At 32.7% G+C, this 14,169-nt stretch overlaps 1 protein-coding gene across 1 annotated transcript; it reads left to right on the forward strand.

Moving 5' to 3' along the window:
• Nucleotides 1-1,131: 1,131 nt before the first annotated feature.
• Nucleotides 1,132-9,496, forward strand: LOC146998199 (uncharacterized). The gene is made up of 2 exons (XM_085813611.1): nucleotides 1,132-1,406; nucleotides 3,856-9,496. The coding sequence occupies exons 1-2, from the start codon at nucleotides 1,138-1,140 to the stop codon at nucleotides 4,691-4,693; spliced, it is 1,107 nt and encodes a 368-aa protein (XP_085669737.1). The 5' UTR covers nucleotides 1,132-1,137; the 3' UTR covers nucleotides 4,694-9,496.
• The last annotated feature ends 4,673 nt before the right edge of the window (nucleotides 9,497-14,169 follow it).

The following is a 14,169-nucleotide window of genomic DNA, read 5'->3' on the forward strand; positions in this document are numbered from 1 at the left end:
AAATTTTTCGCGTTTACAATATCTCCTTTACTTCGTGAAAGGAAATAATGAGAAGGATTACAGTGTTGATAATTTGATGCAGCCAGTTTCAGAAGAGTATGGCTTTATGGTGATATGGCTTAATGTAATAATACAACATCATTTTATATTGAATCTTTCTGAATGGTATAAAATTTATTGCTGAATTCAATAATTTTCAGACAGATCTCAAATGGCTTTGTGATGCTGTAAGGAAACACTGCTTTAAAGTCCGAGGTTTTTTAAATGAATACTTTTAATCTTTTCGCCCAAATAATAGCACCACAGGTTTATGAACAAAGAGACATTTTCTCATAGAAACAGAATGTTCACCACAGGCTTATGAACATTCTGTTTCTGTGAGAAAATGGAGGCTTAAACATCTGTCTCTTTTATAATCGCAGGGACTAAAAGTTTGTGAACGTAAATATGCATGTGGTGTTAACCGAAATTAATTCAGTGCTTAAATTAGCTTATTGTTACAGACAGCAAATTAATTCATAGCTTGAGTATCCAGAGACAGCGAATGCCTCCATTGGTTATGCAAAAGAAACGTTTAACTCATATAAAATCTAATTAAAGTACCAAACTAGATAAAAACAACATTAAATAATTTTAAATAATTCTGACTACGGTTTGAAATCAAATTAAGCTAATCTCCAAAAAGCAAGTGTGTGTAAAAGGCTAGGAAACTAGCTAGTATGCTTCCGAAGTTCTAGCAATTTAGGCGCAATTTTTTATTCCGTCAGCTACACCAATATTACAATGCAGTTTTTCAACATAATCCCAATTTAATTTAATATTTATGCAACGAAAAAATAATTTGTTACACAGTTCGTAAAGAATGTTTTCGGTGTCTCCGCAACCTACAAATCTTAACTATGACACTCCATAAAGGTTTTTCAGACGTGGGAACAAAACAATCATTGCAAACGTTGTTTAACTTTGAAGCTTAACGTTGTCCAAGGCGAATAAATTATTAAGATTGCTGTTGTTCAAGTTGGGCGATGTCCTTATTGTCTGATATAAAGAATTCAAATTGTTGAATTATCGTTGTATGAATTTGTATGGTGCCTGAGAAATTTACATCTCTGTTTCTTTGTATACCTGCAGAAGCTGATGAGGCTGGTCGAACATTGGAGCTACTCTAGTTATTTGCGGCTAATCCTCGCCTTCTGTCTTATTGTAAAGATAGAATCTTTTCTTACTTTGCCGGTGATGGAACACGTCGTTCCCCAAGATCAAAAAACGATTAACATCAAAGGTAGCCTTTTGCCTCCCTTACATATTAAATTTGGAGGCTGGGATGACGATGACGAAAAGGAAGGGAAAAAAGAGACAGTTGTACTTCCAGTGCAACACCAGAAGAAAGTCATCGTTCCTGTGCAGTGAGTAGTTAAATTTTTATTTATTTATTTTCTTGTTTTAGATACTATTGTGTTCTAATATATGCAAGTAAATTACAATCAAAACCGGGACAGTAGTCAAAATGATCGTTGGTTAATTTATCTCTTAATATCTTGCAAATTCAGTAAAGTTTCAGAAACACAGAAAGAAATGATTAGGCATCTTATCGCCTATAATGTGAAGTTCAACAATAAGCCTTTGAAACCAAATCTAAACCCGAGAGAAAAAACTGAAATGCGCGAAATTCATTCTATAGACGCTAGCTTGGATTGTTGCAAAAGGAACTGTTAAAATTCAATACTGTGCCAAGAAACGAAAAATAATGCAGAGTGCTTTTGAAAGACTACACGAATTAATTTTGAAGAAAAGTCATTTTGAGGCCGATTACGAAAATGATGAGAGGAATAATGAATCAGATATGAATGATTTTAAAATAGAACTCACAAATGACGATGCAAATATTGCTGAATGCCCTAATTATAAAATAAACAGGAATGCATTCATAATTTGCAAATACTTTGCTCCTCTTTTGAAAGACTAAGTAATTTGAGGTACTGAGAGCAAAGTTGATTTGTCAAACTTAAGACAATGATTTTGCATTTATTTGAAAGTAATGTAAGTGTATATATATAAGTTAATTATTTTGAAATATCTGTAATTATATCAAATCGAAACAGAAACAATATAAAATTTATAAATTATTTTATGAAATTTTTAATAAAATTTAATAAAACTATCAATTTTAAGGAGCATAATTTCTTCCTTAGGTGCAAGGGAAAATTATTGACATATATGTTCAAAACTACAAGATTGAATTTTTTTAAATTTGTTTTTGCTTAACTTTCAAAAGCTGTTATTATAGGTCGCTTAGAGTAATAGAATTCTCCCACTTAGCATGCAGATAAAGAAAAGATAATGAATGCTATAATTTTTTTTCCTTCATAATTTAATAATACACAGAGGGGGCGGGACCTGCAACTTTTAAGAAAATGAAACTGTTGTGTATTCTATTTACTTTAACATTAATAAATAAATATTATTAACTTCTTAGACGTTATAAATCCTTAGAGTAATAGCATCTTCTCTTCTAACCAAATCAAATCTAAATTAAAGCTATTTTTTCACGCAGTTTTTAGGCTGTTTCTTAAAATTTTAAACGTTTATTTCTTTGCTGTAAATTGCGTCTTTATAGTCAGTGTTAACATGACTACGTCATCACTCCTCACTTCCTGTTTCAGAGGGGAAAGCACTATGAACTAGCTTTTCTCATCCTAACTCATATACATCCGTGCGAGGAAACCCGATGGGAATCAGAGAAAACAGAAAAGGTTAACAAATTAAAATAACTAATCAGTAAAGCAGCCTTAAAAACTACTGTGAATCGCGTAGTTGCAGTTAGTATCAAAATAATTACGTCATCACACCGAACTTTCTGTTTCAGGGGGAAAAGCTCTATGAACTCTTCTAAGTCCTGGTTCATTCTTCTTCATTTACATCCGGGCGAGGAAACGCGAAGGGAAATAAGAGAAAGCATAGGCTAACAAATTAAAATAATTATTACTAAAAATAAATGAAATCCTACAATTGAATCTCTAATCAAAGGAGCTATCTTTCCGAAATCTTGGCATGTTTCCTTATACTCTGGTACATATTACATCTCGGTTGATTAGGGGTTAAATTTTGAGGGTTTCTATAATAAGGAAGTAACAACGTATCTTTATTTATTAAATAAGAAAATTTAAGAAGCAAAAAAGTTAATAATAAAAAATAGAAATAGATAAAGATAATAATAATTTTGTTAGCCATCTTACAAAGAAAACTGAACGTGATATGATGAACCGAGGGAAAAAAAAGAGTGAAAAAGTAGAAAAATATATGCTAACACTTAACACTGCATCGGAAATTGTAAACATATGCTGCTAAGAAGCTTTTACAAATTTTGTGACTTTGATGTTGTGACGTAAATGGTGTTTGATGTAAATGAGAAGAAAACGATGCTTAATAATAAAGCTAAAAAGACAAAAATAAATTAGGTTAGGAGGAGTGAGTGTAGTAGCAGAATGACGAGCTCAGAGAGAGTATAAAGAACCTTAACAAACTCTTTTGGTCAACTTTTAAAATCTGAAACCTTTCAGATTTTTTTTTAAAAAGTTTTATTTAATGCTATCCTTATTTCACTTTTAGTGATTTTACAACAAATAGCCTTTGGTATTTTAAATTCATGTTTTAAGTTTCCATTTCACTTTTTCTTATTTTCCCCACTGAAGAAGAACATAGATGATATTTAAATAATTTTAAGCGAGTTAATATTAACTTAATTTATTTGGTGGACATCATTAAGTGACTTCATGAATAGGTGCTAAAAGATTTATAATAGAAGTCGTGGAATTTCAATCTGTAATTTTATTCCTGCATTTTTGTTTTTTATAGGAAACATCATGAAATTCCCATGGAAGATACATTAGGGAAGTTCATGAAGATGAAAACTAAATTAACGGACATGAGACTAAAGACGCGAAGATACAAAATGAAAATGATGTACAAAAAGCACAAAGCGAAGATAAAAGCTGATATGAAGAAGCACAGAAGACCGAAGAAAATCGTAGTACCTAAAATAAGATATCCTTATCCCACCCCACCATCAGTATATCCACAAGTCTACATATATAATCCCACACAGGCACCAATGTTTCCAACTGCACCGCCTACGTATCCTACTCCTCCACCTACTGCTCCACCTCAATCAATTTTTCCTCAACCAATTTTTCCCCAACCAATTTTTCCTGGTTTTCCCCAATTCCCTCCTCTCTTTCCACCTCCTCGGCCACCACCTCCACCACCACCACCAGGAAGACGAGGACCAACTGAAGATGACGATTATTATGATACAACACCAGCCCGCTCCAAACGACAATATAGAAACTCTTACAAAAAACACAATAGAGAGGATCATCATCACAAGAAAAACGAAACCAAAAATTGGTTTTCCAAAAAGATGGACTCACTTAAAGACCATATGTACAAGATGAAAGCCTATAATCTCGAGAAAATGAAGCTCAAACTTGCTATGAAAAACAAGCACAAGGAGCCTGTACCAGTTCCTTACCCTGTTCCTTATCCTGTGCCTCAAGAGCATGAAAAAGAATATGATACTTCGTATTATGATGATCACGACTACGAGAAAGATAAAAAATATGACGACAAAAGATATGATGACGACTATGAGTATGATGACTATGATTATGATGAAGCTGATTATGACATGTGAGAACAAATGTACATAAGTGAGATTATATAATGCTGAAGTGATAAGGCTAAATTCAATTTAATTTGAAACTAAACACTAGTCTTACCTTGCAAACTGCTAGACAAATTCTTGACCCGTGTTTACCTGTCAGTACCAGAACGATATATAAGTACATTTGTATAAAACAACAGTGCAATTTATATATTTATTGAAGAAAACTCAATAACCGCTATAGTTCGACCATCTCAAATGCAGCCTTGGGTGGCATTCTATGAAAATACATGGAATCGTCCAAAAGAAGCATTAATTACGTGTCAGGAGGTATGAGGTCACTTGAAAGTCCTCTCTTCGCCGGAAAGAGGGAATTTATACGACTGAGGGAGAAAAAATCCCCATATTATTCAATGATGCTGTTGTCAATTGCCTTTTGTCGCCTTTTTTTTTTTTTTTTTTTTTTTTTTTTTTTTTTTTTTTAAATATTCTCAGAGATAAACGGTAAGATTTGTAGCCCGGAAACCAGAAATGTTGGAATTTTTATTTTATTGGAAATTATAATTGAAATTACAGTACAATAAAATTTACTTATTGCTTTTTATTTTAAAATAATACTTATATAGCAAAACTAATTGGAAAACACTTGTATTTTTACGAATATATAACTAAATGAATGCACAAAATTGAACACAATATAATAAAACAGCTAATATTAAAGGATGATCAGCATATTAGCTTAGATTAATTAAAAGTAACTTTCTGTGTTTAAACGCAGTGAAAATAAACAAAGAAAAAATATGAACGAACAAAATCCCCAAGATATGATTCATGTAATGCTATTTTGAGAATAAATCAGTCCGAATCGTGCATGCGTGTTTGCGCTCATGGTCGCTACTGAGGCGGTCGAACTATAGCAATAGCATTAACGAAAGACAGTCACAGTTTTACCGCAGCAGATTAAAACTGCCAAACACCTCTCTCTTAAACGAATAGTTTCTGCTTCTCTTTGAAACACCTTCCATTTACAAATTATGATGAAGTAGACGAACTAAGAGAAGTGCAGGCCAGATTTTAATTAAGAAATAAGATGTTGGTTATGTAGAGACATTATGTTAATTGGAAAAGCCGGAGAGATAAAAAACGAGTAACGCCTTCGCCGGGAATCGAACCACGGACCTCTAGAATACCGGCCCAGCGTGCAGAACCACTACACCACGAAGGCACTCTAGGAAGACGGGATAAATACCTTATAGTTAAAATAAAATTATAAAACATTGATTACTTTAAAGGTTTTCTTTGAGAATGTTATGGTGTTAGAAATGTAAATGAAATAAAAATGGCAATTACCGTAATCACGGGAGAAAATCCACCGTGGGCGATTGACCGTGGATTTTCTCCCGTGATTATTGATAAAGCCGTCAAAAAATTTTCAGATTCCCATCAAAGAAGACATTCCACTGTTAGAAATAATATCAATGACCTTGTCGTGCTTCCATTTTATCCTTCTGTTAGCTATAAAATTGCACGGATTCTCCAGAAATTCAATTTTCAAGTCGGTTTCTCCCCTATTAATAAAATTCACCCTTCGATTCTAAAAGATTGCGTTTCTGTCTTGAATTCTTGGGGAATTTATAGTATATCATGTCAGTGTGGTTTAAGATATATTGGCCAAACAAAAAGAGCGTTGAAGTTTCGTATCAAGGAACATGAATCTTATGTCAAAAAAGGGGAAATTAACAAGTCTTCAATAGCGTATCATAGCTGGACTTTTAACCATAATTTTGATTTTGGGTCTGCAAAAATCATCCAAAAGGCTTCTTCCATAGGCGAATTGGATTTTCTTGAGGCTTTTCACATTCACAAAGATTTAAAAAGTTTAGTTAATGATTTGAAGTCCAATCCAGTCCTTCCTAATGCCTTTAAAATTCTACTGTCTTAATTCAATTATTTTTGCCGATAGATGGCGTTACCTCCTCGCACTTGGTACTACCAGAGGGTATAAAAATCCGTTCAGTGGTTGCTTTCCATTATTTGAAGTTCAGATTTTGAGCGTAATGTGCATTTGCCCTCGCTCCCTATTTTAACTTCGCTAATATTTCTTTATGCTTGATCAGACAGCCTGGCTCAGTAAAAGTAGGCGGCCAGTGCAACTCTGATTAAAAATCTAGTTATAACCACGTGCAGTGCTGATAAGCACCACGTGTTTCTGTGATTCCTATTTTCTTCTTTCTATGTATTTCTTTCTCCTGATGAGGAGGGACCTTTAGCTGCCCTCGAAATCGATTGAGTGTTTCATTATACCTACGCTAAATATAAGGTTGTTTTTTACGATTTTGATATTCAATGTTGCTATCTTTGGAATTTTATGATGTTTTGGGCAACAGTAGTATTTTTTACAGGCATCGAAATCATGTAACTTATTTCTAGCATATCCAGAAGTTATGATGCCTGGTATAAATTTTTGCAATGGAAAATAAATTAATAATTTTAATTCTTTCAATGAATTAGAAATTTTATTTAGAAACATTTATGCAAATACATATAAAGACGGATTATACTAAAAAACGTATATCATTTTCTTTTTCCTTGTCTTATATTTAAATTTCTGCCATGTGAGAGTTTAAGCGTATCCTGAAAAAATCTGAGAATGCATACAAAAATGCGAAAAACATCTGCATAAATTAATTACCGATTAGTATTTTAGGCCTTGAAATCTATATATGCAAGCAGAGTTCTGAACAAATGCATAAATATGCAAATGCGCTTTGAGAAACCTTTTTGATGTATATTCTGCAAGGATGTATATTAGATTTATATATAGCACTGTTCTAACCTAGGAAATCGAACTTTTTCTAAAATGGCATATAATGTTTTTCCATACTTCGATTCTACGACTCAAATTATGCTAAAATGCTAAATTTAGTAAAAATTGCACGAGTAGTTTTTAAAGAATTAGCTCTCAAAATTTTAGCTCTTCAATATTAATTCCATTTTGTATATATTTTTAATATCCCTTTTTTATTAAACTTATTTAATGCCTTCATTCATAATTAGAAGTTTAGGTTCAGTCCAAATAATTTCGAACATACTTTCTGATGTGTTCTTAAAATTGGTTTTAGTAATTTTTCTAAATTTTTGGAAAACGTTTTGAATGGCAACTGTAAAATTTTTGACTTCACTTAAAGTAGACGCATTTCTAGACATACCCGCAAAATATTGGAGTTCCTTATTCGAAATTTCTCAAGATCTATGTGAATTTATATATTGGCGCGTTTTGAATTTTGGCATATTTGATATAAGCTATAATAACACCAAACGTGGCTTACGCAACTTGTTAGAATTATTTGAAAGCATGAACGATGAATCTTCTTTACCGCTCGTGCACAATGAAAGGGAGAGGAAGACAAGCTACCACAAGTTAAGAACTTCGCCAAGTAAATTATTCTTGGTACAAACTGGAAAAAGTGCGCCGAGACAAATTTTTTAATTTTTCGCTGTAAAATTTCTCACCATATTTTACAGCGGTATAATTTGAGTCAAAATTTCGAAATAGGTAAATAATCGATTGAAAAAAAAATCGGTATGTCATTTCAGAAACGTGTGATTTGTGTCAAAATAACTATGTTAGAACAATAATATATAAATCTAATATATAAATCTAATATATAGTCTGAATCGCGCTTTCGAGACATGAAACACACAAATTAAATTTTGTCAATCTGCCCAGTAGAACGGGAGATGCAGAACTGCCTTCCCGTTTTTTTGGGGGTATGTACAGAGTGTTACTAAATTTATTCATACGTTAAGAGATGAATGCAAGTTACGATTAACTTGTGCAGTTATAGGGGTAATGTATCCCTATTAGCGGCCAGACTACAACAGAGAGTTGTTACTTGTACAATAGTAGCAACATTGCCCATGCGTTGCAAATGTCGTTTCAGTTTTGTCAATAAGGACTGCCAATGTAGTTTCTGTAACTACAGAGCATTATTTATCCTTTTCACTCACTCACTCATAGAAGTCTAAAAGTGCTAAGTCGGGTGAAAGTGGTGGGAATTCAAATGCGTCTACCCAGTGTCTTTGCGAATTTGTATCCATGTGGGCTGCCCTAGTACTTCTGATCCCCATCTCAAGAGCACGTGGTATGGCAGATTTCTAAGGTAAGGGTGCACACTTTCCAACGATGGAGCAAGACTCATTGCTAAGCCAGATCTGCCTGCTCTTCCCACGTACACATCACAAATGGTACCACATGTCTCTAGCTGTATAACTGTCATTTACGATGGAGTCGCACTAAATATTCACATCTCTGTCTACACTGTATTTCAGAAACACTCTAAAATTTGAAGTACCAAGTTAAAACGTTAAGTTCTTTAACAGCTAGATCTTAACCATCAGTTAAATCAGATTCTGGAATGTTATCATGGCCAAGAGACACGAGTTGGCTTTTTTCATTAGCTTTGACCTTGGACATCCTGCAGGTAACATTAGCGCCACAGGAATAGCAGCTGACCTATGTATGAAACCTATCGAGAAAACGCATTTTAAGTACCACTCAAGGTGCAAATATACTATACACTTACAAACATTATACCTTTTTCAAAATTTGAACTGTGGCCCAGAGTCCTCGCAGTCGCTCTCGTACCAACCTGCCAACAGACTGGTAGTCATATTAATTCACTGCTTCAACATTATTGGTTCATATTACAGAGATCTAGGTAACGACATTTGTTGAAAGGAAATCATACTACATCTAGTTACCATCGAAAGTGAAATAAATCTTTTTATAAGATATACTATCAAGTACAAACATCACAGAAAGGCAATCAGTGAACATAATGAACATTCTGGTCCACAAAAGGCACACACAACAAAAAACACGGCAACGCCGGGCAACCCAGCAAAGCCTGGCGAGGTCCCTTGTGTGCCTTGCGACGGGTAGTCATTCGAATAATTAGTGCGGCTGGGCATTTGCTTTGGTTAACAAATGGATGTCCACCACACTTAACTATATGGATATCCATATCCATGCAGTTACCATTATTCGATCCAACATTTATAAAAGCTCACAGATATTATCTGTTAAAATGCGTGTGGTTAAATTACATAATTCAGACAAAGTCATTATACATATGTGTTTGTGTAAAATTAAAATTTTGTTAATATGATTCGCGTTTTACTATTTTCCTTTTTATTTGTAGTTATATGTAATATTTGAAATGCTTGATCTTTGTAGTCGATAACTATTTGACCCAGAATGGTAAGTAACTTAACGATAATTATAATTCTCTAGGTATTAGTGAAAGATGGCTTATGAAGCTGTGATTTTTGGCTGAAAAGACCAAACAGTATACGTGATAAATTGTGAGACGAAATGTACAATGCAAAATTTTGGTAATCCTTGTATATAAATGTACATACCTTATTTAATAAGCGTTGTGATATAAATAAAATTGAAAAATTCTGTTGTTTATTGTTGTTGTTGCTGAAAAATTTAGTGTATTATAATATTATTAAATTACAACATTTTTTAAATCTTTACTAATAATACTGCAAGCGAAATTTCATATATATGTAATTTTAGTTTCTTAATGTACATAGTTTTGCACAGACAAAGCAAAGAAATTAAAAAAGTCCAGAATTATCAATTATAAAATGTAATATAAAACATTTTTCAAATAAATTTTCAGAGAAATATAGGGGTTACAATGAATAATTTCTCTGTTGAAAGAATATAATAGTGCGTAAATTAATGTTATTAAAACAGCAAAGAAGGATGCAGTAATGGTGAAGGTAGTACATCTCTAAATTATTTACGTATATTTTAATTTATAATTTTACTTCTGTGTAATTTCCCAAAATCTATAAACACGAGTCCTCTCGTTATAAATATATACTCGCTTTTACATTTTTGTAAGTTAAAGTGTGCTATAGTGTGTATGTATACAGGGCGATAAAAATATAAAGGAAGGCAGAAGGGACAGAAGCAAGCAGATTATGTAATGAAACTTATGTGCGAAAATGGTGCCTTAGGATGGTACAGGATGCTGTTAAGCTCTATATGAAAGGGTTCCGCTGGCATAAATCATCATTCTTCGGGTGAATTTCCAGCGGTATACAATATTACATGATCGCAGAGCGTTCGAAGATGTATTTCATCTATGGGGCTTCAAAAGAGCAACGGAGCAGCTGCTCAAAGGGGTTACTTAGAATTCGCTTTTCATAATCTCGTTTCAATAGTTAATGCGTTTTAGCCACAGCCCCAATCATAAATATGTGTCGGTATGCCACTAAATATCTGCATGGGGAATGACGTTTGGCGTCAGCAGAACATTTTCATCTACCATTTAGCTGTGCGCTATTCCACCTCAGCGCTCTATTTCCGCATCGCGTTCTATTACAATATCTGCTTATTTCAGTTTGTCTACCTAACTACATCTTTGCCGCATGCTTTTTAATTACTTTGGGCATTTATATATGCAAGTCTTACGCAAAGCTTCATAATTTTCGATGTTTTAACCTCCTGTCACATGTTGTGCGACCAAACCGTGATCAAGCTCCCGTTCTACATATATAGGGTGTCCACAAAGTTCTTGAGCAGCTTCATTCTATTAACATTGGGCTCCCTGTGAGAAATATTCTTCCCATGTGAGAATAAGTTTTGTGGTATTATTATAAATATATCAGACTTTCCCCAACAATTAAGTTTGGTTTCATGCATGCATAATGTGAAGACTTGCGGATCAGTCAATGTTATGTCACAAAGGAATTAAAGTGGAACAGCCGAAAAGTGAATGTTTGATGTGGGATTCAACATGACCATTTTTCTTCCATGAACAAGCAAATATATTCGGGGTTTACCTCGGTGATTGATTAATTTCATTTGTCCACAAATGAAGGACAGTCAGCCAGAGGTCCTCTCGCACGTACGTAACTGCTGACATCCCTTTACGCACATCGGCAGCCAACATGCGAATCTTCTGATTAATTTTCAAATATATCTAAATGCATCTTTGTATTTTTTAGTTATCAAGCACTAGTTAACCAGTGTGAAAGCTTTATTATTTTTTTTACTAATTTTCATTTTGAATGCCGGGGCACTATGGAGCACCGGTGTTCCATGGAATGCAGTTTTAAGACCATTGGTTTAGATTAGAACTTATATTTAAAATTAGCAGTTCAAAAGCGACAAAATCAAATGGTAGGAAAAAATTGTTACGATAGCTATATGGGTACATGTTCACTTATTTAATGCAGGAAAGACTCAATTATTTAAGACACACCTGTCTTTATTTGACAGGATTGCTAATTTATGAGGTTTGCAAGAAATATTTTCCTCAAGTTGGAATACTTTCAATTTTGTCATGGTTTTTAATTTTTGTTGTGCATTGAAACGATCAATACTTCGAAGAAGCTCCTTTCGAGATGTTTAATTAGTAATGCTGAAAAATGATTTGCAGTTTAACATTAACACATCATAATAGATAGTTAAAAACTAAGGCAGGTGGGGAATTTTCAAATCAAATCATTTTAAATCAAAATTAAATCGAAACAGTCCATTTAAATTTTATTGTATGTTTTTTCCTTTTTATTTTTTATAACAAATTTTGTATACATTATTGACATCAGGCTGGTTTTTCCCCGCGAAAACCGGCTTTTAGAGTCCTGATACGGATTAACTATCAAATTGTTCGGTTTGGGCTAAAAATAAAAAAGCTTACAAGCAGCTAGGAGCAATCAAAAATATACTTTTAAAACGGCAATTAAAAATAATGCAATATTTATAGAGAGGATCTTTATCACATTTTCCGTCAATGTGAAGAAATTTTCAGTAAAAGATGAAAATTGATTTTCACAGGTTTATGATTGTCACAGGATTATCTAAAAATGGGAAAATAAAAATAAGAGAAGTGGGAAAAATGTTAAAATCAATTCAATACGCTATCAAGAGAAAGCTTTACGTTTGATATTTACAAAAGAAACTCTGTTTCATTATCCTAATGTCTTTCAAGTGAAACTTCATCATGGCAGAGCAAAAAGGTATTACTGCATTATTCAGTAAAACGAAGGCTGGAAGAATTTCGAAGTAATTCTTCGAAAAGTATTACTGCATTATTTTAAAAAGTGAAGACTGACACAGGCATTGCATATACAGCTTTTAATTCCTGTGTTGTCCTCTGACATTGCATCTATGGGTTATTGTGCCTTTCGTCTCCTTATATCAGCTATTTCTAAGCGCAAACCAACCACAATTGATGGACTGTGAAAAGTAGTGGAAAAGGACAAGAGACCAGTATCCCTATAAATTTTACGAAAAGCTCTTTTATCTTGGAAATCACGATGCAGAATCTGATAGCCCAAAAAAAGGCTATCAAATTCAATATTTATAAAAATATTCTTTACATTTTAAACGTTAATTAAACGGCCTCAAAGTCGTTCTAAAATATGTAAAAGCACCCTTTGTATAAATAAAGGAGAAAAATCATAATTCAGCTAACATCCATAATACAGAAAAATTACGTTAGGACCAAAAGAAATTTTCTTTTAGGCTTCGCATTTTCATTCTTAATTATTGTTTAGTGCTGACATCTTGTGAGGAACGAGAACATCATGCTAAAGCAGAATAAGACAACGTGAAAATTCTTACAGCAGTAATATTTTTACATAAAAGAGGCACGTTTATCTATGCTTAAACATGAGATCCGTTTTACGTTTACATCATCTCCGTTTTTATACATACACTTAAAGATTAATTTATTTATTTGTATGAAACTTCCCTTACGAAAATTTCATAGAAGTGTAATAAAAATTCAGTATTAAACTTCTATAGAACCCTTTAGAATTTTAACTATATTTTATATAAACTGCAGCAAAGGTTTCTATAGAAATTTCTATAAAATTTTATGTGTATCTTCTTATAGAATTATGTACAAGTATTCTACAGATATGTTTAATTCACTTTCCTCTTTTAGTCGCTATAGAGATTTTTGCAAAATTTTATAAAAACCTGCTGTGAGTTTCTAAAGGTTTTATCTAGAGAATCTTATATAATGTGTACAGAATCAACTGAGGAATTACAATAAAAGTATCATATCCGGTATACAGAAATCTCGGCTATAATTTTAAAGACTTCTAGATAAGTTTCTATCCATTATTTTCTGTAAAATACCCTGTAGAAAGTTTTGAATATTTGAAACCATTATAAAATCAACAAAATTTTCTTTTAGGATTAAAAGGAATGAATTAAATTTTAATTTCTGAATGAAATTTCTTATCCTTAAGTTGGGAATGGTATATGACAGAGAGAGGGGGATAAAAACTTTCTGCACAATTGAGCCTTTTTTTAATAAAAACTATCAGCATCGTTTTTCTTAAAAGAAATGTATTATTAAAAATAAATACATCTTAAATAATATTTAAGTTTAATTAAAAGAAAACTTTTCTCTTATCGGGGTATATATACGAAAATTAAAAGCATTAATTTAAAGAAATAAAATGTTATA

Source organism: Stegodyphus dumicola, chromosome 3 (genome assembly GCF_044657685.1).
Source record: "Stegodyphus dumicola isolate Sdum_Otavi_A_Nest chromosome 3, ASM4465768v1".
NCBI lineage: Eukaryota > Metazoa > Arthropoda > Arachnida > Araneae > Eresidae > Stegodyphus > Stegodyphus dumicola.